Genomic DNA, 24,097 nt, shown 5'->3' with positions numbered 1-24,097 from the left:
GATAATGATGAGAAATAAAATATTATACATAAAGAGGTTTTAAAAGCAATTGTCAAATTAGTTGAATTTTCAAAACAAAAAATAGAGTACAAAATAAAATAAAATTAGTTAAAAATAAAAATACATTAAACAATTTGATTTTTATTTAAAAAATATTTTAAATGACAAAATAATTTTACATGAAGAAATAAATCCATATCATAAAAAATTTTATTTAGAAGTGTAATTTTAGAACATTACGATAAAAAATAAATGATGGAAAAAATTTGCAAATGATAAAGAAGTAAATTTTGAAATACTTTGTTATGAAAGTCATCATAATATTAATATAGCTACTTGTGGTGTTTTGCCTTCGTTTTTTTGTTTTACAAAAATGTTTAAAAATGAGCATTCTGAATGTAAGTAATAATAAATTGACTTTAGAAAGTGATAAAAAATTGTTAAGTTTATCTAAAATCTTTTTACCAAGCATTAAAAAAGTTTGTGAACGAAAATGTAAGAATGAGAATAAAAATACTCAAATATGTTATTATAAAAAAATATTTAAGTAATAAATTATCTATAATATGCAAACTTTCTATCAGGATATTCATCAATATTTTTGGTTATGTATTCATAGGTAACACATAACTTCCAAAATTCTTTAAAAAATTCTTTATTAGTATATAATTAATTATATTTTTCATAATGAAAAAATTCAAGTTCATCGTATGTATATTCATTGAATTTAGGATCAACCATGTCTTTCATATTCAAAAATACGTTCAGATTCACAGTAAAATTTGCTTTTTCATATGTTTGCAAGTAAGGTTTTACTATCACTGACATCTCTTTTCTTTTTCTTTTTCTTCTTCAAAGTCTTTATATGAAACACGAAGTCAGAAACTCATAACTCTTTCTTGAATAGAACTTCAGAAAAAATGAATAGTTAAGAAAGTGGTTCCAAACTTTCATGATAAAATTTTCACTAATGTATATCTCTTTGTCCTTTTCATTAAAGAATGTTACTTCTAAAGTTTCTTTTCCTATTTTGTTTACTATGTCTTTAAACACATCAAATTCACACTAAACATTGAAAAACTGAAATGGAATTGTTACATTTAAAAAAGTGAAAATCATTTCTTTTAAGTAAGATGTTTTCATCAAAATTTTACTTTTTTTCTTTCTTCTTCTTCTCAAAACCTTCTTTATATGAAATACAAATTTCAGTAACTTGTATAACACCATTGATTAGATGTTCAGGAATCAATGAATTATCAAGAAAGTGCTTCCAAACTTTCATGACAAAATTTCATCAAGGTATATCTCTTCATTTTTTTCATTAATAAATGGTACCTCTACAATTTTTTTTCTATTTTATTTACTATGCTTTTAAACTAATCAAATTCTCACTAACATTGAAAAATGGAATGTGATTGTTACATTAAAAAAAGTTGCTAGCATTTTCTTGTTTTTGTTAGAAGTGTTATACCAAATTTAAAAATTTACCCTCAATTTATATAAGTCATTAATTCGTAAAGAAAAGAATTGTATTTATTTAATAAAAAGTATATTTAAGAAATAAAATTAAATATTTACATCATTTATGTTTTCAATTCATTGGGAAAAATGTCTTTTCTAATTCTTACATTATATTTACTTTTTAACAAACAAACAAACAAACAAACAAACAAACAAACAACATTTATATACCGGCCAGTATTAATCCCCGCCAGGGGGGTTGACCGGTCCATGAATTTTTCCACGCCACACATCTCTATCTCTCGCCATATCTCGCCATATCTCTCGCCATATCTCGCCATATCTCGCCATATCTCTATCTCTCGCCATATCTCGCCATATACTTTTTAAATGATTGCTAAAAACAATATAACCATGATTATTCTCATTCACATGATTTATTAACCATTCCATAAATTTTTTTAATAATTCTTTATTAAACAGTAATGATTTTAGATGTTTATCATCTTATACATTTTTGAATACAATAATGTATTTACTATTCGTTCTAGCTGTTCTTTACTTTTTTTCCGTGATTTAAATTTTGACAAATGAATATGATAGAAAACTCCTCATGATGACAGCCTTGTCTAGCAATTTCGTCCAATCATTTTGTGTTGTATTTATTGTCCGTTGCATTAATCTTCAAATCATCCAATATTGTTAATGTTTGTTTCCCTAATTTTTGTTTTATGTCAGTTACAGAGGGTATATGCAATTTATAATTGATAAATTTTTAATTTTGCAGGGCTGCATTTTTTTTCTTCATTAATAGTAGATTTTATTTTGTCAAAAAGTTTTGTAAAAGGATCAAAGATTTCATCATTAAATTTTAATAATTCTTTAATAAAATATTTTTTTTCACATTGTGATGGTCCACAAATAGTCATCATAAAAGGATGTCGAAATTTTACAATTGGTTTGTATAAAAAATCAATCTAAAAAATAACCACATGGAGTTTAAAAAAAGATCATCTAATATAATTGGTTTATTAAATTTAAATGTGAATTTTTCATTTCTTTGTTTAAAAATACATTTTGTTGGCTAGCACGTGATATTCCTTCCTTATAAATTACTTTAAATTTTTTTCATTGTCCTTTACACACTCATTTGTCGAATCAAAAAGTATTTTCCTTTTCCCTTCACCCTTTTTAAATATGATTTGGACGCGATGTAAATTATTCAACAAGAAAGCAAAGTGTTTTCTGATAAAAGTTATCATAGCAAGAGTGAAGTTTAGTATCAAAACAAATTGAAGCTTGTAAGTTTGCAAAAAACAATCTAAATTTAGTCTCAACATCATGTTGCATTGGCCATTTCACTATGCAAATTTATTCATAATAAAAATAGAAAATAAATTTCCACCTTGGGCAGCTTTTGAGACCTCGTGAAAACATTCTTCTGTACGGACCTCACAGCCGGTGAACAACATATATATATATTTCGCTACACTTTAGATACCAGTTCTCATTACTTCGTCCCATATTGTGGCTCATAGTCAAAACTGATCACTTTGTATTATGGAATGCTTTTAATGACTGATTCCTCTGTAATTTGTACAGATCATTTTCTTATGACATATAGCTAGAAACATATAGCAATATGCCAATACAAAATGGCACTATCTTTCACAAACAACCAATAAACTCCAAGTAGACTGCAAACAACTAACGAATTTTGACAGCAAGAGACGTTATGTGTAAACTCCAACAAAACATTAGTGGAATTTAAGCGGATCAATGTAAACGCAGTCAACTTCTGGGTATTGTAAACGCAATTTAAGTATTAGTATAGGTTTTTGTAACACATATGGCTAAATATACAATCGTGATTTTTTTAATAATTGTAAATAGCGTTCGTCTTTAGGAGAAGTGCTTGGATTAAGTAAAAATTATGAATACTAAATTAGATATGTGTAAAAAGTTTTTAAAACTATTGCCTGTTTTTAAAGTTCAAAACTAGAAGATTTAAAAATATGAAACATAATTTCGGTGACATATTACCAAAGAACGCAGGTGTGTTTTGGTGCTTTACAGTTGAAAGCTTTGCTGAACTGTGGAAAATTTGATAACGGCACACGCACCCTAAGAATATATTGAAACAAGAATATATCATGATTTAATCCATTATATTATACCATATAATACATTAGAATATAATATACAATAACATGAAAAACGAAGCATGATATTATGAAATAATATAACAAAAAATGCAATGCAATATAATATAATTTAATGTAAAATTTATTGAAAAAAGTTTTCTGCGTTTCTGTACTTCCGACAACCACAGAATGTCGAGAAATTCTTTCAATCAAAATTTTTTATTCACTAAAACAGTTTAAACGATGAATCATGTACGCCACACTAGTATTGCATTTTGCAAATGTCAGAGTTAGGTGCATCTTTTTTATTATTTATCCAAAAAAAATGATATGCAAGCACTTATTGATCTAAATCAGAGTTTGGATTGGCCCGTGGAAACCAATCTGAGGTAAAAAAAAATTAAATAATCCATCTATCAAAAAGAATTTGCTAATCAGTCATGAATACATCTTGCAGAAAAAAATTAAGACGCTTGCTTTAAATTTGTCGGTTTTACATTATTGCTATTTTAGAAAAGGTATTAAAGACGTTTTTTGTATTTGCCCTGGCTTATGAAAGCCTAGAAGATTTTTTTAACAACTCTTGAGCTGAGTTTGACTGTCGGTCTAGGGCTTGCAATGACATGCTCTCTAATTCTACGAAAGTTCTCCTCGGTTTGCACTCTCCCAAACAAAATAAACACTTTTATTTCTTAATTAATTTATATTGGCACTGAATACATATACACAAACTGTTTAGATTGGAAGAAGATATTTCAATAGTATAGGAAGTATAACTCAGATACTGCAGCTATCTATTGAGCACTTTTTTATTATGATCTTTATTGATTTTTTACTATATTGTGCTACTGAATGCTTAGATAATTAAATTGTTGCAATTATCCGAAACATTGAAAAGACATCATGGAAAGTAATAAAAGTTTAAAAGATGTTCTGTCTATGCAAAAATGCAACAAATTGAAAAGTTTTGCAATGAAATTGTAGAAAGAAAGTAAAATTTTTGTTAGAAAGATTTAAAATTTCGATCTGATATAGGCTAAATAACAAATTAAAAAGAAATAACTGATTGTCAAAAGATATTTTGTATTTGTTATTTCTAAATTTTTTCTCAAAAACAAACTTTCTGCTTTCCTAACATTCTATAAATATTAAACAATTTCTTTTCTATGTGAACACTGTATTCATAAATTAAAAACACTATCTTATACATAGCGCTTTTACCTTGCTGGATCTAAAGAGTGTGGATCGTGTTTCAAATTATAGTCAATCACTTTGTTACGATATTTTGTACACCAAGTCTAAAAACAAGACAGTCAGAGTCAAAGTTAAAGTGAAATAAGATAGAGCATTGTGCAAAGGCATGTTTGCAACCTGCAAATTTTAGTAGTAAAATTTTTATCCAATCATTGATGATAATGGTCATTAATAAAGAGTAAAGAAATCTACATTAAAGGAGATAGAAGAAATGAGGTAAAAGGGCGAGCAGCACATATCACAATTCAACACAATAGCATTTACTTGTACGGCCATCCATTAATATATACAAAAGCGTGATCTATGTTTAATAAAATACAAAAAGTGATGGAAAAACATGGCTTATTATGGAACACAGTATTATGCCAAAGAAACATACCAATAAAATAGATGAAAAGCTACATCAAATTAAGGCTGAGAACAATAAACAAAAGCAACAAGTTATCAAAAGACCAATAAATAACTATTACATCCCATTTAACAAATAACATTACTAAACGAAACTAGCAAAAACAAATAAAAGGTTCATCATGTCGAGAAAATGAAACGAAACATTGAAAAACAACGCAATAAAAATCTATTAAAATTTCTCCTTTCATTAGATTACACGTGAACGATTGGAAAATGCTGAGATAGGAATATGTTCAAAATTATAGTTTGGGCTATAATATTTATATTGAGAATCCGTTTCCCGCCTGGAACCTCACTGGCAACAATTGCGTATACTTTTGTGCAATTTTACCTGAGCAAAAGCAATGAAGAAAAGTTGTTCATTATTAAAATTTAATCCTGGTAATTTTGCCTCCTCTCCGTTTGTTTTACGCCACTTCATGTACGCCTGGTGAAAAGAAGATAAGGCATTAACAAGCATATAAATAGAAAAGTAAAAATTTCACATTTCATTGAGAAATACGATGTCCTATCTTAGCGATAATCCAAATTATTTTCGTTTGCAGTGGGCAGAAACTCTGTAATCTTTAACCTAAACATACTTCAATGCTTTTTTATGAGCAAAGTCTAGTTAACTTTGCATAAGCCTAGTAAAACAACAGATTTAACAAAAGTTTATTGCCAAGCTTTAACTTTCGGGCTTCTTTTTAAAGTAATAACAACATGAAAGTCTCAACTGCAAGACATTACATGATACGAACGCTTAAACAGCTGATTTAAAGAAAAATATATTAAGAAGACATCATCAGGAATATCATATTGTCTCGCTAAAGTTTTTTCAACTTTCTGCAGGCTACAGACTCTAACCAACATAAAACAAAATTTTTCTCTGAATTGCATTGATATGACAGTGTGCTGTGTGGTATATGCAGCAGCGTAGCCAGCCCGCAACTTTCGGTCTATTTATGGAAATTTTAGAATAGTAACATTATTCATTTTTTTCGAAATGCATTGTTTCAACAGTGAGTGAACACAGAATAATTAACATAGCAGGACCAAATTTGTGAGCTGGCTACGCCACTGTGTATATGCTATCAAATTATTTCTCTTACGCGATAGGCATACTTGAGTCCACCATTGTCGGCAATATTTTCAGAGAGTGTCAACAGTCCATTTAACTATAAAAAAATACATGATGTAATCTTGTTTGTAAATGAGCGAAAATATAAGAGTATGGGTATGTAAAAATTAAGCATTCAGCGATTTTCCGACGATTACATATGTATCATTAAATTTATTTCTTTACACAATGTTAAATGCGTTATAAATAAATATTAAATAAACACAATAAAACACGTGCACTGATTGGTTACTAGCTGTGTTAGCAATAGCCGTTGCAAAATGGTCTGAGCTCAACCAATCAAATCGATCAATCAATCAAAGAGAATTTGCTAATCAATCATGAATAAACTTTATATAGAAGAATATTAAAACATTCGCACTATATTTGTATGTTTTGCATAATTAATCTTTTAATAGCCGAGCTCTAGGTCTTTACGGAGAAATATCGGAGGGAGGTCTTTTTGTACCGACCAAGCCAGTAAGGCAATATTTGCACAAATAGACAGAGGCTAGTTATTTCTCAGTAAAGATCTAGAAAGCGAAGTTAGTAAAATCTCTATTATATGGCATTATTTGATTTGAGGCGAAGCTTGTTTTCCTTCTCATCTTTGCTGTTTGTTACGGGTTGCCCCTCACTTTTATATTTTTAGTCAGTAAAAAACAAATCCTTTCAAATTGTATCGCCTGGATAGTTAAACTGTTTTCCGAGATTTTTTCCTTTGACTCACATTAGTAAATAGTATTTTGTTTCGCTTATTTTGCGTTTTGCTGTTTGCATTACGAAGTTTGTTTACATTTGACAATAAAATTACGCGTTCTGGACCGTGGTCGATTACGGGAATATAATGGAGCTGCAAAAATCTTTCTCAGGCAATCAAAGTAAACCATTTTGCCAGAAGTGACGCTAGCAATATAATAATGTTATTTAATAAAAGAAATAAAAAATGTTTGTCGCGTTAGTACTGGCTTATGCAAACCTCGTAGACGTTTGTAAGAACTCCCAAGCAAGTAATACCCTCGACCTTTGGTTTCAGGCTTACATTGATCTACTCTCGAGTTCTCTTAAATGTGTGCACATTAAACATCTTTTATTTGTTATGTAATTAAAAGCAAAGTTGTTAGTTCTTTAAAACATGAGAGAATAAAATAGCAATAGTATCAACAACGATTTAATTTGCGTTTGTGCTGGGATTCAACATGGCTTCGGACCAATCACCAAAAATTTGTCAAGACCTCTCTTTACAAATAAATAATTACAAAATGTTTACCAACGTTGCATCATTTATTTTTCACTTTCAGATATCAACAGTTTCATACATCTTGTTTTCATTGTAGGATTGCGGAGTTAGATAAGGGATTATACAAAAACAATAAACACAAACCTTTCTACCGTAGACATACGTATTGTTGTACTCTTTTAGCAGGCATATTGCTTTAGTTAAGAAATTATGTTTTGCCTTTGTCGTCATCCATGGCTTAAGATTTCCTTTTTCATCATAAAGACGTCCTGATAAAATGAAAGTTTCAAATTTTAATGTTAAAGAGGTTTTGCAAACAATTAATAACTTTAAACATCGAGCACTTAAATCATGCAACCTTTTGAGCGATAATGCACGACTTTATAACTACAATACCAATAATGAGCTAATTATTTAAACCAGGGGTCTCCAAACTTTACAGCCAGAGGGCCACATGAACTTTTATCCAGCATGTTGAGGGCCAAAGAATATAAAATATTTCCACATTATCCTTCAGCTTTTTAAATTTCGCAATGTGCTTGAAACGGAAGTAGGAAGTTGGGAGAAAAATTGACGTAAGCCACTCTTGCTAGTTAGCTTGCGACATAACGTGAACTTTCTGCACAAAATTTATTTTGTTTAATAATATTTTTTTTCTGAAGTGCCTCTGCGGGCCGGATTGAGAAGCCCAACGGGCCGCATCTGGCCCGCGGGCCGTAGTTTGGAGACCCCTGATTTAAACTAATATGTACAGGCTGCCCTAACAAAACTTTCACATTTGATTTCATATAAGAAAACGCATTTCATATATGAAATAGACATTTTTATATATGAAAGAAAACATTTCACATGTGAAATTAAATTTTCATATGTGGAACTTAAATGTCACATTTAACATCTAGTTCTTCACATTCGAATTTTACATATGTGAAAAACAATTCATATGTGAAATTACACTTTCACACATAAAATGCTAATTTCACATATAAAAAGTCAGTTTCACATATAACATTTAATTCTTCATATGTGAATTTTTCACATGTGAAAAATAATTCATATGTGAAATTACACAATAAAATTATCTTAAGATTATAAATGATTAATAATCAAAAACAATTGAAGAAATGTACTGAGGTAAGAAAATGAAGCTCAAAACTGAGCCCGACAATAACAAATAATAAGTAATACATTATACATTGATAACTTAATTTATAACTCGCCATCTAGAAACGACCAATTTTACTACGTGCTACTAAGAAGGTTCATTTACTCTATATCTTTACCAAATGATTAGTATGCGAAGCATATTACCAAAACAACACCGAAGTAAAAAGCAATTACCTTTAAAGTCAAATCCATGCGTCATTTCATGACCGACGACCATGCCAATACTACCATAATTCAACGCCCTAATATAAAGTGAGGAGAATTCAATGGTCATCGGTAAAAATGAAATTGCAAGACGAAATACTTGAAAGCCCCTCAAAAACAGTGTTGAAAATATGTTACGAATTGAATTCTTCGTTCATCTTTGTTTATCGTACTGAAATTGCTCGTTTGTAAAAATACTCCAGGCCCTTCCTATTATTTTTTATTTCACCCTGTAACCACTTATTCCCATTTTATATCTCAATATTCAAATCCATTTTGAATGCAAAAAAATACGCGCAAGCAGGCTCATCGTATTTAAAGACAAATTTCTACGATTTTAAAATGTCTTACTTCAAATGATCAGGTTCGTAAAAAGGCTTTTCTAAAATTCCAGCGAGAATATCTAAAACGAGGTAAAAGGAAATTTCTAACTTGAGTGGTGGACGAAAGAGGAAGCTTTTAGAAAGAGCTTGGAATACGAAGAGTTTACTTAAAAACTGCAAATAACAAATACAATAGAGATCTAACAGAGAAGTCATAGTTTTCAAAAGTTTAAAGGGGGGAGGGAGGGACGAGTTTGTAATATTTCTGTAACGTATATTAAAGTCATCAATAAATGAAATATATTATATAAACGTATCCAACGGATCTTAATAACTATCATAAATACAGATCAATAATCACAAAATAGAAATGTTTACCCACAATGCACCATTTTTTCTCTACAACCAAGTTATAATAAAACAACATTATGTGATAATATAAGAATTTAAATGAGCACAGCTAAATTTAATATTTGTTTTGATTTATTATTTATAATAAGAAATATAATGCTACACATAATTAACAACGATAGAATTGGAAAAAGGCGAAACACTTCGTAAAGTTTTTTTCTCTAAAAGAAACTCTAGTATTTTAAATTTTTTAATTTGCACTGCACTACAATGCATTGTTCTACAAAGTTTCAATTAAGATAAACATGTTGTCCAGAGTGAAGAATTTGGTAAATGTACAGAAATCTACGAATAATTTCGGCAGTAAAAAGCGTAAAACACGGCAATTAGTGTATGTTGAAGGAAAGTACGTGAAATGTAATCTCTCGTTTTTTCGATAAAAACAATGTCCATTGCTTGGAAATTATGAATAGATAAAATAGGGTATAATTATAGTTTTTTCTTCCATATGTTTGAAAATATAAAAACTTATTTTTTGACCAGAATAGTTATTAATTCATTCAAAACTGTGTTTTAATTGTGCATAATCCGTTCTTAATAACTATTGAAATAGCATTTCTCTCCTATCACTAGGGTCGGATCAAGGTGAGGGCATCATGGACAGTAAAAAGGGCCACCGCGCTTTTGAGGGATACTTACAAGGAAGATATTTTCCATGAAAGTGTCGCATTTGTGTTGCATAAGCAATACAAAAAATCCCAACAGGGAAGATCAGGTTTTAACTATCAAATGAATCATCGTATTACAAAGAAAGTTTCAAGTCCTTTCATTAGATGTCAATTTGACGTTAAGTGAAAACATGTGAATGGGATCAAATCTTATATTCGTATAGTAGACAAAGTTTTGAAGCAAATTGGCTAATAAATTTCCGTCATTGGGAATCATAAATAAAAGAAATGCTTGTTTTAAACTTGAGGCGCAAAAAAAGCTTTTTGATCTGCGTCAGTTTGCATCAATAGTTACTGTTTGCACAAAATTTGTGAACGAGGATCAGTTTAGCTGTCAATAAACATATCTGGTTGAGTTTAAGTTGCTTTATGTTCAACATACAGGCAATACTTGTTATAGCTTCTCTTTACTTTTTCTACGCATTTAATGTATATTCGAACAATTAATCTAAATATTTGCAGCTTTCTTTCATTTTATTGAAAAAGAGTCAACTATCAGAGAATGAAGTTGAGGTACTTTATGTGTACAGAGAACGAAGAAAATGTCAACAACATAACACCATTAAACTTTTTGGAATTAAGAAGGGTATAAAAGTCTCGACTGTGAACTTTTCGAGATAATGGTCACATGAAAGAGTTCCTGCTTGTAAAACATAGCATTAAAGTTATTATCAACAATATTTTAAAGAATAATCACCAATCATTAGTGTTGCCACACATAAATATTAATTATAAAAAATTCCATTAATCCGTGCAGAATGCTTCCTATTATTGCAGTTACTTAATTAGAGGGGCTGTCTGAGCTCACCAGAGCAAAATTTGTGATAAACATTACCAAGTCTAGTCACACTGCCGATAATAAACATACATTTCAGAACATTGTCAGTTCATTATGCATAAACTTCGAAATGTTTATCCGGAAACATGTTAGAGGAAGTGGAAGATTTCTTTTACACACAGTTTCGCAATATAGTTTTATGAAATGAAAAATTGAAAAGATTGACGTTTATTTTAATATACTTACACATCTTGTTCTTTAAAGGATAATAATAGGCGTTCACTGCAGTCGGAGGTGATGGAAACCTGATATAGAATAAAGAAAAATTGATCTTTTTATTAGAAAACAACAATTCTCTATAAAAATTTAATGCTCTTTATATTGTATTTTACTTATCCAAGTTAAATATGGCTAATTATCAATTTCTCTAGTCGGAATAATAGATCAGGTATAGTGTGCTACAATATGTACTTGAGGCACATTATTCTCGTTAGTGATTTAGCATTGATTTTTAATAGAGATAGCAACAAATTATCTATTTATCTCTCTATATATCCTCAATGAAATTATAAGAGACCAATGCTTTTCATCTATTTTCATCTATCTTTCATCTATATTGTATAAGAAACCAAGCAACAAATAGTGCTCTAAGTCACATTTAAATTGATTGATTGGATGTGTGTATGATTTTTTTAAGAAACCACAATTGGTGTATGGAGTTTGTTTGATGTTAATCAAATATTTTTGTCTGTCGGTTTACTGTTTTGATAGGATCGTATCTATTTAAAAAATAATCTGTTTATTGAGTACAAAACATACAAATACGTGTAGAAACGGTGTGGCCCGTACAATTTGTCTCCAATTACGTTAAAGTGCATGCATCTCGAAAACTTTACTATGTGAATTATATTTTTATTGAAAAGAACTTTGAAACGGACAGAGCATTTTTTAAATAAGTTTATGTTTATCTCTTTAAATGTCTAGGATATTGAAATTTTTGTAATGTATGAAGTTAGATATACACAACTTGTGACTTCATTTTGCAAAATGTGTCGTTGTGGTAAACATTCTTTAAATTCAAGGAAACTTTTGGTTGATATATGGCCTGTTCACACTTAGCTCACTTTAAGATCGATCTGAGATCGATCTTGTGAATGCTAAGCTCAATTTTGTGAGCGTTCACACTTAACTGGCGCTACACGTAAGCCGAGCTAGTTTTCTTGACAACAAAGAGTAATATTTATATTATTGCAATCCAAATATGGCGGAGTGATCGTAACCATTTTCAATATTACATCCAAATACCACAAAAAGATGCGAATGCGTCGTGAAAGAAGAAAGAAATATTTTTTGAAACTGAGAAAGCAGCGAAGTAAAAGAAGGGATGGCCAGTTTTATTTTTGGTTTATTGGCGCTCTAGGAAATAAATTAACGAGTGAAAGACGTTTATGGGTGGATGAAAGCAAAGGCACCGGTTTGTTCTGGGAAAAAACTATCGATATGTGGAAAAATGATGGGTTGTGGCTAGAAAGTTTTCGTATGTCTAAGGGAACATTCGATTTCATTTGCGACAAGATCAATGACACTCTTTTGCAAGAAGATACAAATTTCAGAAAGGCTATCCCTGTGCCAAAAAGAGTAGGAATTTGTTTTTGGCACTTGGCTACCAATGAAGATTTGCGTTCTTTAGCTTGGCGTTTTAGTATAGGAAAAAGTACAGCCTGTGAAATCGTGAACGAGGTTTGCCAAGCTATTGTTGACGTGTTACTGCGTCTTGTTATCAAATGGCCAACGGGCGATAGACTGCAAAGTATCATTGATGCCTTTCTAACGACATAGGGCTTCCCTCAATGCGTTGGAACAATTGATGGCACTCATATTCAAATTGTAGAACCTTTAAATTCTGCACAAGATTATTACAATCAAAAAGGATTCTACTCTATTGTTCTCCAAGCTGTTGTTGATCATCAATACAGGTACCAAAACGTACTGCTTTTGTCAAGGTTGACTTAATAAGTTTTTGCCTCCCTGTTATTTAACTGACATTTTTCACCTTCTAACAATTTTTAGATCTCATGGGGGAGTTTGACAGTGACTGATGTAAAATAGGTTTCTTATTAATTTAGACATATGTTTCAAATAGTTGAGTAAGTAAGTTACACAAAGTGAATAAATTATAGCGAGAGACTTGCCGAGCGGAAATCGAATACGTGTGATAAAAATTAATGCCCAACATAAAGTTCTGATTAGAGCCATAGAAAAAGACCAAAAAAAAAACAAATTGCAAAATTTAAATTTATTGTGACGTTTCGTCTTTACTCAAGACATCTTCAGACAAATAATAAATAGGACGTTAAGACAAGGTATTATATTTACAAAAAGGTGTTAAATTACTACTAAAGGAAGCGGTGTCGAATGGATACATGATAAGGAAGTTTGGAAGTAAAATGAAGAGAAATTAAAAGAGGTTAAGTGGAATGGAGTTTCCTTGCACATTAAGTGAAGGCTTGTGTTTATTGATTAGAAGGCTTTCACGGATGGAGAGTTCATAAGTATCGTTGGAAGAGGAGATTATTTTAAAGTCGTCTAAGTTGGGGGTGTGTCCAGTTGCGTTAATGTGAGCAAGAATGCTTGATGATGCAGGGTGGGAAACTTGGTTGCCAGTAAGAGGGGATATTCCCAAGTGCTCCGAAAATCTGGTGTGTAGATGACGTGTGGTTTGACCCACATACGAAGCGTTGCAGCTTGGACACTTGAATAAATAGACTACACCAGATCTCAGAGGTTTGGGAATTTTGTCCTTAAAGGGGAAGAAAGAAGAGATACGTTGAGAAGGACGGAAAACAAATTTAATGGATATATGTGGGAAGGCTGCAGCACAAAGGTTATTGATTTGTGTGCGAATTTGAAGGGAGTGTATGCCGGTGAAAGGAAAACTGAAATAGATGGGCATTTTGTGAGCAGTCAAGACAGGTGGTTTAGGGGCAAAGGTGTTATTAAGGAAGCGACGTGTGATTTGGTCAATTATACGTGAAGGAAAACCGTTTTTGGTGAGTGACTTTCTGGTAAATTCGAGTTGTGTATGAAAATTTTCGTAAGTAGAGCAAAGATTGAAGATGCGGTGAAGTAAGCAGGAGACTAATGAAAGTTTGTAAGTAAGTGGGATGAAGCTGTGGAAGTTGGTGAAGAGGCCAGTGAAAGTAGGTTTGCTGTAGGCGGAAGTGGTGAATTTTCCATTAGTACGAGAGATATCAATGTCAAGAAATGAGAGCTTTCTGTTTTGTTCGACTTCAGATGTGAATGTGATGTTAGGGTGTTGTCGGTTCAGGTAGTCAAGAAAGAGAGGGACGTGATCGGAGGAATGAAAAAGTAAAAAAAAGAAAATTTATGAAAAAGTAAAAAAAAACCCGGTTTTCCTTCACGTATAATTGACCAAATCACACGTCGCTTCCTTAACAACACATTTGCCCCTAAACCACCTGTCTTGACTGCTCACAAAATGCCCATCTATTTTTGTCTTCCTTTCACCGGCATACACTCCCTTCAAATTCGCACACAAATCAATAACCTTTGTGCTGCAGCCTTCTCACATATATCCATTAAATTTGTTTTCCGCCCTTCTCAACGTATCTCTTCTTTCTTCCCCTTTAAGGACAAAATTCCCAAACTTCTGAGATCTGGTGTAGTCTATTTATTCAAGTGTCGAAGCTGCAACGCTTCGTATGTGGGTCAAACCACGCGTCATCTACACACCAGATTTTCGGAGCACTTGGCAATATCCCCCTTTACAGGCAACCAAGTTTCCCACCCTGCATCATCAAGCATTCTTGCTCACATTAACGCAACTGGACACACCCCCAACTTAGACGACTTTGAAATAATCTCCTCTTCCAACGATACTTATGAACTCTCCATTAAAAAAGCCTTCTAATCAATAAACACAAGCCTTCACTTAATGTGCAAGGAAACTCCATTCCACTTAACCTCTTTTAATTTCTTTTCATTTCACTTCCAAACTTCCTTATCATGTATTCATTCGACACTGCTTCCTTTAGTAGTAATTTAACACCTTTTTGTAAATATAGTACCTTGTCTTAACGTCCTATTTATTATTTGTCTGAAGATGTCTTGAGTAAAGACGAAACGTCACAATAAATTTAAATTTTACAATTTTTTTTTTTTTGGTCTATTTCTATGGCTCTAATCAGAACTTTATGTTGGGCATTAATTTTTATCACATGTATTCGATTTCCGCTCGGCAAGTCTCTCGCTACAATTTTAAATCATCGCTATAATGATGGAGCACTCGAAGCATTTAGAAAATTCCAACGACTTGAACTCAAGCTAGGAAAAGCAAAACTCGACTTGGATTTTCTTACGACATGCAGAAAGCGCTCTGTGATACCAAGATTCCTGTGGTTCAAAGTAGCTAGTCGTCGCTTACAAAACTCTAGCGCTTATCGCCAATGCCAAAATAAACTCCTTCAAGAAGAAATAAACGGGAAACACGCTCGTATACGCGTCCTCTCAGCACAACTAACACAAGCACACTCCAACCTGGCGTTACTAATCTCCAAAATTGACTTTATACACCTTAAGAATGTTTCCGAATTTTCAAGACGCATGCCGTTTAACAATAACGATAGTTTTATTTAGTTTACATTTTAATTATTACTATCATTCTCTAGTATTGATTTTTATTGTTTATGGCTTTGCTATCTTACTACCTATGACTTTTATCAAATAGTTTAATTGCTGCTTCTGATCACTAAATAGCGTGCTGTTGCTCATTTTTATGCTTTAATACTGGTTTAAAATGACTTTCTGCCATCTTATATTTATAGGAGGATTGGTAGCAAAAACGTTTTGACGTTGTTAACGTGAATTCAAACTTGTGTCCATACACAAACCTTTTGTCATCAGGTGGACTATCCATCGTCTTCAAGTATTCAACAAACCGAGCTTTCAAAACTCTCAATTTGTTGTTGAAGAAGTCATTGCCGTCCACAAGATACTACAAAAATAATAGAACAGCATTATTTCCGTGATTAAGGCAATTTATAAATTTTTTTTTTGATAAACTTTCGACCAATTTTCTATGGTAAAATTACGTTAACATTGATGAGTTAATTTATTGTTTATTATAATGCTACATATATTCTTGAAACTGAAGAAAATAAGGAACTGCCCTTGCTCAGGATGGATAACTAAGCCCGTCCCACACGAGAGCTATGTGCGTAGCCACGTGTCATTCGTGCCATAGTTGCTTATGTGCGCAAGTGCTTTTGCCGGCGACTTTTGCCATTCCAGGAAGGATTGGAAAATATCTAACATATTAGATATTTTTCTCCATATGCAGCGTCTTGAAGCAAATTGCTTTTGTGTGTTATTAACACAGCGCATGCTCAATAAATTTTATATCAAACGAAAATGGTGGTCCTGGCTGAACCACTGATATTTATATTACATGGTTGTGCATCACTAATGAAACTTGAAGACAGAAGGCCGCCATATTAAACAGCCCCATTTCACGAGGTTGACATGAAAAGTATGTCAATTTATGACATAAAAAATTGCGAAAATCGTGTCTTGTGGTGTATTGACAAAAACTGCTACTTATTAGCTTTAACAAGATTAAGTGTAGGAAGCAGTTGTGCTGTTAAGAAAGAATTTATTCAAAAATTTTCGTGACACCATTTGAGAAATATTATTGCAAGAGAATGCTTGTAGCTTCACATTCAATCATATTTTACGGTGTATAAGTACAATGCGATCTAAAATTCTTTGCTATCTTGGTTCTTTACTATAGATTATTATTGAGTGAGACTGTTCAATTTGGCGGCCTATCTAATTATAGCTGTCTACTTCCGACTTCAAATATTTGCACTCTCTATATTGGGAATGCGCAATCCATGTAATATCACTGATATATATAAAGACTGGATAACACAACTTAATACAATGCCTAGAAAATTTTTGAAGCCAACTTCTGACAGCGGCGGCCATATTAGACTATCTACTTTGAGTGTATATTTTATATTACACACTCGAGATTTTTCCATTTTCTCCTGCCGAGATAGGGCCAAATTTTCACACTCACTGGTGCACATATAAGATTATGAAAGTAAAAGTTAATGAAAAATTAATGAAGCTGTTCCCCATTATTGCTCTTCTTTGTTTTAAGAGTTTCTATAAAATGTCGGCGAGTAATTTTGAAAAGCTTCCCAAAGTCTAAGCTATTGCAAGAGCAGCGTTTTGGATTGTATATGAGTCTTCTCTTAGTGCTCTGTGTCTAGAACTGGATTATTACATTTATTATTGGAATGTGTGACACAAGCATGTTTATGCAACATTAAAAATTCTGTAGCATTCTACTACTAAGTGATGCTTCATTCAGCATGATGAAATCACAACACACAAATTTTCTGTTAAAAAAATTGCAATAAGTTCATTTACTTCAAAGAAACAATGACAAATATCAGTTATAGGACTCACAGAGAAGAATCAAGCAACCCAATCTGCAATCACGATCTTTAGCTCGACAGAAATCAGTCATGTACATCTCATTTTTTTGTGAAACCATAATTATATTATACAATATCTTGGTTTATTAATGTAAATCTAAGCCATTTTTGACGGCCTGTACAAAACATTATGTTTATTTTAATGCAACTGCGGAACTACTTCGATACAAACAAGTCAAAATTATGTTACATAATTACCATTCACGCGCTATACAAAGTGCATTTTAGTCGCAGTTTGTCACCAAGATAAAATTTCTATAAGATCATGTCCTTAGTGAGATTTTCACGAGGTCTGTTACTGAAAGTTTTAAAAAGTTTCGAAAATCCACCCATGTTTGCTCAGCGATTTATCATAGAATCTTTATTAGCGCGAAGTTTTAGACGTATCTAAGACAAAATAACCATTTTTCCTCCAATATCATTCCTTTTATAGTCGTGCCATTACAATTAATCATTTCGAACCCAAGAATGTGACATATAATGCGAAAAAATGTTGCAAAAAACAATTTACTACTAAAAACCTATCAATCAATACTACAAAAGTGGACAGTCCAATATGGCCGCCACTGGCTTCAGAAAGTCAAAGTTGCGTTATCCAGTTTAATACATATCGGTGTGTAATATACATATCAATGGCTGAACAACATGATTTAGTCGAAGGAGCAATTTTAGATGATAAACAAGTGATCTCTTGCCTGATTACCTATGCATATATCACGTTTGATCAGCAAATTTTATAAACGGAGACTATAGAGAGTCTGCTTCAACGACGAATTAGAAACAGGCATAAAAGTGCTACTTCGTCTTTTTTTTCGGCATCAGAAAATGACACAGAATTCTACTCATTTAAGGAAGCCTCCATTTTGGTTTGATATGAAATTCATTGAGCACACACTGAGGTAGAAACACCAAAAACAATTTGCTTCAAGACGGCGTACATGGACAAATTGACAAAGCATATGCAACGCGTGGCAAAAAGTTTCATACACGTTCGATATTTGCCAGTCCTGCCCACTGAAGTATAGTACATGGAAGGTTACCTTCAATAGAAAAGCCAAATTATTTTTTGAACAAAAATTTGACCTCCAGACACCCTTGCCAATTTACGTGTATCACACGCGCAAAGCTACACGTCATGTAAGATTTCTAATAAAACATGTCTTTACCGAAGTCTTTTTTTGATTTTGTTTAAAGAATAAACAAGGAAAGGTATTGTAGCATTAAAGGTGATAAGGCTTGATTTATATTCGGTCGATAATGATTCTCACCATTAAATACGTATTTTGAAATGGAAGCCATTAACTTTGGAAACTGTGAAAAACAATGATATCGTTCATTTCATACACATCTTAAACAGTGCAGCTAGTACTAGTTTATTTCGAAAGAATTTAACTAAGTGTATTCAATAATTTACATGTGTTTCTCCTAGCAATATTTCGGGATTTGTACGTAAAACTATAAATTTACAGAATTGATTAGTTTTTTAAAAATGACGAGAAAAATGATGTTTGAAATAATGTTGAATGTATGTTTGTTTTTCGATCACAAAGCTAAATTTACTAAAAGTTCTGAAAGACAAAAAATTATGAGATACCTATAAGATAAAATGCCTTTAGAGGATTTCCTTTGCCGTGCATAAATTTTTGTAACATGTGATGGTTAGTATTCAATTTATCTTTTAAAATTAAATCCTATGTAAGTTTGTACTTATAATTGTGTTGTTCTGTAAATTTATACGTCCACGGAAGCGAACTACTACTAATGGTTTGGGTTAAAATACATTACTAAAGCTGATGTTTGTTTAAAATTTCATTTGCTTTTTTATGTTATACGAAATTCGTAAAGTGATTTGCGCGTAATAGTTGCTACTTTGGAGCAAAAAAGCTTTAGTTTTTTGTCGTGTTTACAGACATACAAAAACAAGCAACTCTTGCAAAATGCCTTATGGTTATGGTTGGCTATGGCTTCCTTCAAAAATAATTAATTGTCGAAAAATTGTGTATGCTTGATGTTAAGTTTCATTTGAAAAGTTTTTGATTGCCAGTAAAAACAAAAAAGAATTTTTGTTTTAGTTTTGGAGATTCATAATACGTTGTTATTTAGTTTGCTTCTATTGGCCTTTGTGTTTACAAGACTGCACGCTACTGGCATCAAAATATCGACTGACGTAACCTTCCATTTATTTTAGTTCAATGGTCATGTCTGGAATAGCAAAAGTCACTGAAAAAAGCACGCGCTCACGAGAGCAACTGGCTTAAGCCACTTGGCACGAATGCTATTTTGCCAGCAAATAACTGTCGGGTGCGCTGGGCTTTATAAATAACGACTTACAGTTTTGTACATTTTGTTCAATTTTGCTGTGTCTTTAACGAATAAAGGATAACCAACGCTTTCCTTCATCTTCTCTAACTATAAGGGAAAGTACTTATTGTGAAGTAAATTAACAACTGCTCAATTGTGTGTCTTTAACAATAGTTGTGAGCATGCAGCATATCTAAATAGAAAAATATTATTCCTACAGGTCCTATAACTACACGGCGTAGACAAAAATCCTTCTGAGGCTGGAATTCTCAATACGCAGCTGTGTACCTTTAAACGGGCCTTAGCCCTAGATGTATAATCCATCCACTGAAGTTCGTTTAATCCTTCAATGAACTGCATTCGTATTTCGTGAAAAAGATTAAACGCCTAATAAATAGAAAAAGAATGCTTACTGGCATTATATGCTTAATAAAGCAAACGTACATGCGTACACCTAATACGCACACGTACACACGTACACGTACACGTACACACGTACACGTACACGTACACGTACACGTACGGCTTCTTTCTGTTCTTGCCAAAATATGTTGAAAATAGCATCGAATGTTATTTATTAATGGAAATTGAAAAGAGACTATTTGCTGTATTTTTCATCAAAATTTCTACTAAGAGTTTTTTCTTTTTTAATGACTTTTTGTGAGAAGTTTTCTTTATCTGTAGCTAGTTTTATTAAATACAGTACCCTCTTCCTGGCTTCCTCTGAAACATATTTTTCACCATACAACTTTGCGATGGGGTACTCGAAGTATAAATTCGTTTCTTCAACACATGTTCTTCGTCTTGTTAGTGGAGATTCAACCCCTGTTACCAAGCTTACATAATCATTACGTGCATCTCGAAAACCCTTGGGTAATGCTGTCATCATGGAATTTACAATAACCCAGGCGATTTCATTGGCGATCGTTCTTAAAATAAAACCATACATTCAAAAATATTGCAAAAGCTGCTTTTAATGAAAATAGATGTAAATTGAAAATTTTCTTGTACCGCTTCATAATGTAACTTGAAAAAAAAACTTTGGACAAAATCTACCTTTTCTTCTCATGAAGCAAATACTTATATGTAAATGTTGCATATAAGTATTTGCTGCATGAGATATCACAAAAAGATGTGAATGGTCTTGAAAAATTATGGAAATTCTTCTTAATGTAGGTAGTAACTATTATAATTATACTGCTACCAATATTTGCTTGCATAAAATTGATAACAAATTTAAAACAAATTTTTGAAACTTATGAACGAGGTAACATTTGACATTGAGAGTAACGAAATCAATTAAGAGGTGATAATATTTAATGAAAAAATATTCCTCAACATGTGTTTTTTTAAATAAAGTTCAACAATTTCTGATATTGTTTAGGAAAATAATCTTTATTAGAAAGCCAGTAGTGATAAGTCTCGAAAAAGATTTCGTTAGATATACCGAGACCATATTAATTTATCCTGGCATAAGAAAATGCAAAATGTTCTTTGGACAGTACTGAAAACTATATTCTAATATTAGGTCAATGTAAAGTGAAATCACAACTTGAAAAATGGAATGGGTTTTGTTTATAGTATCTTCTGTTTTACATGAAACTAATCAAAATAAAGCAATAATTTATTCAACAAAATACGAACGAAATTTTACAAAATAATCATAGTAACTGAAGAAACTCATCTGTACAAACAAAAAAGAAGAAAGTTTGTAAGATTAATAATTGCTTTTCTGTGCTACGGAAAGTTTTTTTTGAAACTAGAAGAATAAAGATACGGAATCCTTAAAATAAATGAGAAATACACTGCAAATAATATTTAAAGCAAACTAGTCATTTTTCTAAAAACATTATATCGTCTGTATTAACACATTTGTGCCTTACGTAGATTTGTAAGTGCCATTGACCTATCATAATAGAAAACTGTACAGGAGCAATCGTTTATTACAGTAAAAAACTCAAAGGTACCTTGCTTGGTATTTAGTCATAAAGTCTATAATCAACTTTAGCTTGGCTGGTGAGTAAACTAACACTTCTGTATCTTCATTAATTGATTTTCCTGCTACTTTCATGACTTCGTTCAAATAGACCAACCAGTCAAACTACAGATAAACAAAATATTTCGTGATTCATTTGATCATAAATAAATCCAATGTTTTCTACACAAATGTTTCAATTAGAAATAAAATTTGAGCGATAGTTAGTTTATTTGGGTACAATCTAACTAATTTCTTATTCTTTAGCTAATTTTTTGATCAGACTTCTTTTATTGTGCTTTCTTTATTTTACTAATCCTATTTTTTAATGTCCATTGGAGAAAAAAATCAATTGAGGAGGATTTCTTAAAAAAATGGAAAATTAAAATCAAATAGAAACGAGATGTTCACCTTTGTAAGACAACTTTTTTAACTACAGGTTTAGGAACTATATGTCTGAAGGAAGAAGGGAGTAGAGAAAAAGAGAAGTTTGTCGGCAAGAGCAAAACTGTTGGGCCCAAAAATGCATGAATGTTAGAAAGTACAAAATGCACACTGAGAGGGTGAAAAAATAATGTCTCACGTAGGAGTGATTTAAACTTCCAACCATTAGAAAAAGCAAGAATCCGTTTCTAGCAGAATACTACAGTTCAACATGTTTAAAGTGAAGTCAACACAATTTTAAGCAAGGGCATACAAATAAGCATACAGTATGGACATAAAGTCAGTTGTTAATTTATTCTTTAATTGCTTGTAATTCATTTCTATGAAATCTTGCAATTTAAATTGAGTTAAAAATTTAGCTCTAACCTTGTGTTCAGTGTACTTCTTTAGCTTAGCCACAGTCATCTCCCTGGGGTAATTATTTTTTTTGTCTCCATGATACCTTATCTAAAAAATTCAATCATAAATTTATTTATTGAAGGCGACTCATAAGATGTATATAGGGTGTACTATAACTTCTTTAGCGTATTTAAGTCATACAATTTTTCTTCGTTGAAGCAAACACAAAAAGACTTTCTTTACCACGATAAAATTTATATAAAGTGTTTGAAACGTGCAAGAAAACACGCCTAGTTTTGTAGGTGTGTTCATCTAAATATAAACATAAACTAGCTGAAATTAAAAGCTAACACTGCAATAAGTCATTTATCAAAACAGAAAGAGAAAATTTGTCAAAAAATATGTTATCGATGCCCTAGCTTCAAATATGTTTAGCTGGATTCAAAATACAAAATTATGTACGGTTTTACTTCATATAATGATTTTACTCTTTAAAATGCTATATCCACATTATCTAAAATTCAACTCTTCAGGATTTTCCAACAATTTGCTATAAATAATCACGCTTTGACTTCCAAAGGCACCTTGGTACATTTATACATCATAACCTACCGAGAAGCCCAAAAATATTTAATTTATCGGACACAAGCCACCCATGACAACTTAAAAAAATCCCCAGGGTAAAGTTGAAGAAAAGTACTCACTTTATCGTATGCAAGCGTTTTTTTTTTTTCTCAAAAACTAAATGGTGAATTGCAGCAACTTTGTTGCACGCAGCACTTGTTATGTTTATATTCTTGTCATTTAATGCGTTCTTGCGCTCATAGCCCAAAATGTCAACAAAAGCCTGATTACTTTTATTTGAGATGTCTTAAAAATGGCGTGGCATGCTCCTTTTACTTCCGGTTCAATTTACAACGGCAGTCTTGTTGACAACAACGATGTGAAAAGAAAGAATTTGACGTCTTATCGACGACGGCAGAAACAAACTCAATTTTTGAACAAAAATAACGAAATATTACTGATATTTGCATCTTAAAAGATTATATAGGTCTGCATATATTCATAATTTCAGGGGGTTCCTTTGAGTCCAAACAATTTTAGTCAAAAAGCTCTATGTCAATGATTTTGCTTTTATTCAAATAAATATACTGCAGTATATTTTTGATAAAAAAAAAAGTTTTAAGTCATAGGAAAAACTGGCCAGTAGGAAAATGCTAAAATGGATGAAACTTGTTTCATGCTATTCTTTGAAGAAGGTCTGCTAAGTCCCAAATACTTTACGACGTGGTGGTGTCCTAGACCCAGATTCCTCTCAAAAATTTGACGACGTCTTAGATGAAATGTCGTGTTT

General features: G+C 31.8%; 1 protein-coding gene across 1 annotated transcript in view; it reads right to left on the bottom strand.

Annotated features, from left to right (window-relative positions):
• Positions 1 to 3,257: 3,257 nt before the first annotated feature.
• LOC124443986 (endothelin-converting enzyme homolog) overlaps positions 3,258 to 24,097 on the bottom strand; it is a 45,453-nt gene continuing 24,613 nt past the window's right edge. The window contains exons 6-19 of the mRNA XM_046994547.1: positions 22,771 to 22,851; positions 21,953 to 22,086; positions 20,692 to 20,914; positions 20,274 to 20,372; positions 20,016 to 20,093; positions 16,071 to 16,174; positions 11,407 to 11,465; positions 9,332 to 9,383; positions 8,951 to 9,018; positions 7,754 to 7,878; positions 6,362 to 6,427; positions 5,602 to 5,697; positions 4,827 to 4,903; positions 3,258 to 3,585 (exon numbers count right to left, since the gene is read on the bottom strand). Of these exons, the coding sequence (XP_046850503.1) occupies positions 3,501 to 3,585; positions 4,827 to 4,903; positions 5,602 to 5,697; positions 6,362 to 6,427; positions 7,754 to 7,878; positions 8,951 to 9,018; positions 9,332 to 9,383; positions 11,407 to 11,465; positions 16,071 to 16,174; positions 20,016 to 20,093; positions 20,274 to 20,372; positions 20,692 to 20,914; positions 21,953 to 22,086; positions 22,771 to 22,851 (1,347 nt within the window). The 3' untranslated portion in view covers positions 3,258 to 3,500. The remainder of the gene's footprint in view (positions 3,586 to 4,826; positions 4,904 to 5,601; positions 5,698 to 6,361; positions 6,428 to 7,753; positions 7,879 to 8,950; positions 9,019 to 9,331; positions 9,384 to 11,406; positions 11,466 to 16,070; positions 16,175 to 20,015; positions 20,094 to 20,273; positions 20,373 to 20,691; positions 20,915 to 21,952; positions 22,087 to 22,770; positions 22,852 to 24,097) is intronic.

This window comes from Xenia sp. Carnegie-2017, unplaced genomic scaffold (assembly GCF_021976095.1).
Source record: "Xenia sp. Carnegie-2017 unplaced genomic scaffold, XeniaSp_v1 HiC_scaffold_21, whole genome shotgun sequence".
Lineage (NCBI taxonomy): Eukaryota > Metazoa > Cnidaria > Anthozoa > Malacalcyonacea > Xeniidae > Xenia > Xenia sp. Carnegie-2017.
The sequence above is the reverse complement of the archived record's forward strand: the minus strand, read 5'-3'. Positions and strand labels throughout refer to the sequence as shown.